The 3,791-nt window shown below is 40.0% G+C and overlaps 1 protein-coding gene across 1 annotated transcript; it reads right to left on the bottom strand.

Moving 5' to 3' along the window:
* Window positions 1-734: 734 nt before the first annotated feature.
* LOC134203053 (exocyst complex component 3-like) lies at window positions 735-3,510 on the bottom strand. Its single transcript, XM_062678031.1, has 3 exons — window positions 2,418-3,510; window positions 1,593-2,357; window positions 735-1,535 (listed from the first exon to the last, which is right to left on the bottom strand). The coding sequence occupies exons 1-3, from the start codon at window positions 3,387-3,389 to the stop codon at window positions 1,059-1,061; spliced, it is 2,214 nt and encodes a 737-aa protein (XP_062534015.1). The 5' UTR covers window positions 3,390-3,510; the 3' UTR covers window positions 735-1,058.
* Window positions 3,511-3,791: the final 281 nt, after the last annotated feature.

The raw sequence follows: 3,791 nt of genomic DNA, 5'->3' as shown, positions 1-3,791 counted from the left end.
ACATTTTTTATGTCACGCAACATCCTTCATGCAGTGCAACATTTCCCATGTCATGCATCGTTTTTCACGCAACATTCTCCATGGTATGCAACACTCTTCATGTCACACAACTTTGCAACCTTTACGTTACGCAGTCTTGCTACATTTGGCATTGCATGCAACATTTTTTATGTCACGCAACATTTCTCAAGGTATTAAACATTTTTCATGCATTGCAACATTTTTCATGTCAATAATCTTTTTCCATGTCACGCAACATTCATTATGTCATGCAACATTTTTCATGTCGTGCAACATTTTTCATATCGTGCAACATTTTTCAGGACATGCTTTTCAGTAAAATAATTTGAAGGTACAAAGTCACTCCATTTTTAAATGTGGGTAAAAAATCTGGTCGTTGGATTCCATCCACCTCGGAAAACACGGAAAACAAAATAAGGACGTTGAAACGCAGGCGTTGCTTTCACGCTAGTATCAGGAAACATAATTAAAATAAAAAATATTTATTACGTTAATATTATTAACATTAATACCTAATACATATTATTTATTATATGAATATAATAATATAATAGGTATTGATGGTAGTCCCCGCCGGGTCACAATTTTTTTTGGGGATGATTATATTTATTTGTTATACGACAGCCTATCTTGGCCTATATCAATTAAAAGAATTTTATTTATAGAAATATCACCGACAAAATTATGCATTGCTGAAAATATCAGATCAAACAGAAAAAGTTTTCATGAAAATAACTGTACAATGGGAGTGCTTAAAATATATACATTTTAGGCTCTAAAACACATTGCACTGTACAAAATAAAGGAAATTTGAGCTTCTGTTAGTTGCAATGTAAAGTAAGTAACCAACAACTGATGCCCATTTAAAATTACTTTTCGAAAAGATAGATATAAGCTGATGTTTGTTGGCTCTTTTTCTAGGGGTACAAATTCGGACATTTACCCTACTGAATGTGAAGTATGTGTAACAGAATATATTTAAGATCATTTAGTATAAATATTACAAGGATATCGATTCGAACTTACTACAAATATGTTTACCATAGCTTATCAGAAAATACAATTTCCTTGAAAATACTATCCTGCTTGTCGTGACTGACGGTTGTCTTCTTCGACACGATAGCATCGTGAACCTTTTCTTTCACCTCGCTTGCCTTAAAGTCATTGCGCATGTAGAACAGTCGCACAACGTGGTCCTCCGTCAGCGATGGATAACTCGATAGCAGAGTGTGCAAATCCAGAACTAACATTTCTGCGTCGCATGTCAACAGGTTTGCCAGATTGGAAATCACATCAATCGGTGAATCGTTCTTGGCCACGTTCGGAGCCACCTTCTCAAAGAACATTTTAATCTGTTTTGCTTCTTTGATTACTTTCTTCGCCATGATTTCACACTCCTGTCGGGGTTTGCTTAACCGCTTCGAGAGCATCGCCTTGATGTATCGTTTTGCGACTAGTCGCTGCGCTTCGATTATGACGTATTCGAAGTTGACCGAGCGCAGATGATTGTAGTCCTGTGGAAAAATGTTTTACAGTGCAATCATTACAGTCAATCTAGTTTATATAAATACCTGAAAATAATCCTCCAGCGTAACGCAAATAGTGTCTACGGAGACCGTTGTTCCGACCCACTTTAAGGTAAAAAGTTCATTAAAATGTATTTCTAAATCCAGAAATGCTTCTTCTAGCAAAAATAGGCCCGCTTCGTCTCTCAGAGCCTGGTAGGTATTTAACAAACGTTCGAATGCTTCGTAGTGCATGGTTTTCGATTTGGGCCAGTACAGTTGTTTAGTCTGTTGAGCTAACTCCTTCATCTGGGCGCAGTTATTCACGATTGTGATTATATGTTGAGTGAAAAAAGGAGCCTGGCTGCGATCTCGAAAGTGGCGTTCTTTATATTCAATTATTGCTCCACGATAGTTGTGGCCGTACTTGATCACTTGATGAATGCTCAAAATCAGCGCATTAAAAGTCAGTTCAGAATGAATCGTATTAGTAACCTGAAGATTCTGATCGATCATTTGAAAGATGATAACCGGTGCTGATGTGTGGTAGTACTGGTCAGCTGAATCCGCCGGTACGCCATTTATCCAATCGGCCTTTTCGGTCTCCAGAGTTTTGGTCATCCATTCTTGATAGTTTCGCTCCATAGTTTGTAGGTATGCTGATTCCATCTCCTTAAGAACTTCACTGCTAACTAGCGGACCTACGTTTGACAAGTCAATCATCAGATCCGGATGCTGCATTAACTCTCGACCTGGATAAGTATTCATGATCCACGATAAAATCGTCACAAACTCGTTCCCCTCCAAGCCCATCTGAATCAATTCTTCGAGCTGAAAAAACGAATTAAAAACTTAATCAATGAACATCTATGGCTACGAATGATTACTCACATATTTCGACAATGCATTATGATACATGCTGACGTACTCATTCAGAATGTTATAATGCGGAGGAAAGCATGGAACGCAAAGCGATTTTACCACCCGTAAATCTTCCAGAAGAAACTGCCTAGTCAGTTCTAAATCCCGAACCAACCACAATTTGTTATCAGCTCGTTCCTCCAGTTTGGATCCTTCAATACGTTGCATCACAGCTTCATTCAAAACCTGTAGTGCTTTTTTGCGCCACTCTTTTGGACGTCCCGGCGGAATAAAACCCGTTTGCTTCTGCTGCTGTAGCGCAAACGCATCCGCTTTCTCCTCGCGCTCGATTATACGAAGTGCGGTCACTATGACCGTTGGTTCCTTGCGAACCGTATTCAATGTACGCTGCAATATTAATCGGATCTTCTTCTCTAGTGTCAGTGAAACCGTTTCCACTTTCTCGAAGTATCTCTTGAGAGTGATCTTATCGTGCGCATTCTGTTTGGACAACTTGTGCAGCTCAAACAACAAATCATCCCGGGAATTCTCGAGATCGGACAAGCACTGATGAGCGTGGAGCAATTTGTCTTCTTCGATCCATTGCATTGTTTTGGCCACGCTCGACTGGACGGTAAAGATGTGCTTCAGATTCTCCATAGCTGTCATGTACTGCGAATGCTTGGCATTTTCATCTCGGACGGCTTCCAGTGCGTTGTAGATTGCCGGAACGTCCGTCAACTGCGAAATGGCACCCTTCATCTGCTCATCGATTTCACCGATGTCCTCAAGAGCCGAAAGCAGCTTCCGAACACCGACCTTCACGTCGTCCGTTTGATTTTGCATGCAGGTTTTCAGCATCGCCTCAATCGATACCTTCTTCCGGTAGACACGGTGCCGATATTGATCGACCTTTTCCAGCTGACCTGGTCGCTGAAACATATTTTTGATCTCTTTTATCGCCGCTAGGCGAGCTTCCTCCTCGATTTGCTTCAGATCCATTTGGTATTTTAACTATTTAACTAGAAACTAGAGTTTAAAAATCCACTAAACTTGCTATCCTTGCGGCCGAGGCGTATTATGAATCTTTTTCACATGCAATTGTGATGATGATGATGATGATGACGTAAACAGATAGGGGCACGCTCAGTGATTCCATTGAAAGGTTTTCATCAAAGAACGCGGTCATGGAATGTGACATTTTCCCGAAAATTGTTTTCTGGAAACTTGCACTGAAATTATTTTCCTTCTATTTTTTATGTGCAATGCACATATATATTTGCAATCAAGCTTTGAAAATACAGTTGCCTCTCCACATCTCGATATTGAAGGGACCATCGAGATAGGGAGAGATCGAGGAATGGAAGGAGAATTGAAATGGGTACTAGATCGTAAAAAGCTCGT

This window comes from Armigeres subalbatus, unplaced genomic scaffold (assembly GCF_024139115.2).
Source record: "Armigeres subalbatus isolate Guangzhou_Male unplaced genomic scaffold, GZ_Asu_2 Contig1615, whole genome shotgun sequence".
NCBI classification, from domain to species: domain Eukaryota; kingdom Metazoa; phylum Arthropoda; class Insecta; order Diptera; family Culicidae; genus Armigeres; species Armigeres subalbatus.
The sequence above is the reverse complement of the archived record's forward strand: the minus strand, read 5'-3'. Positions and strand labels throughout refer to the sequence as shown.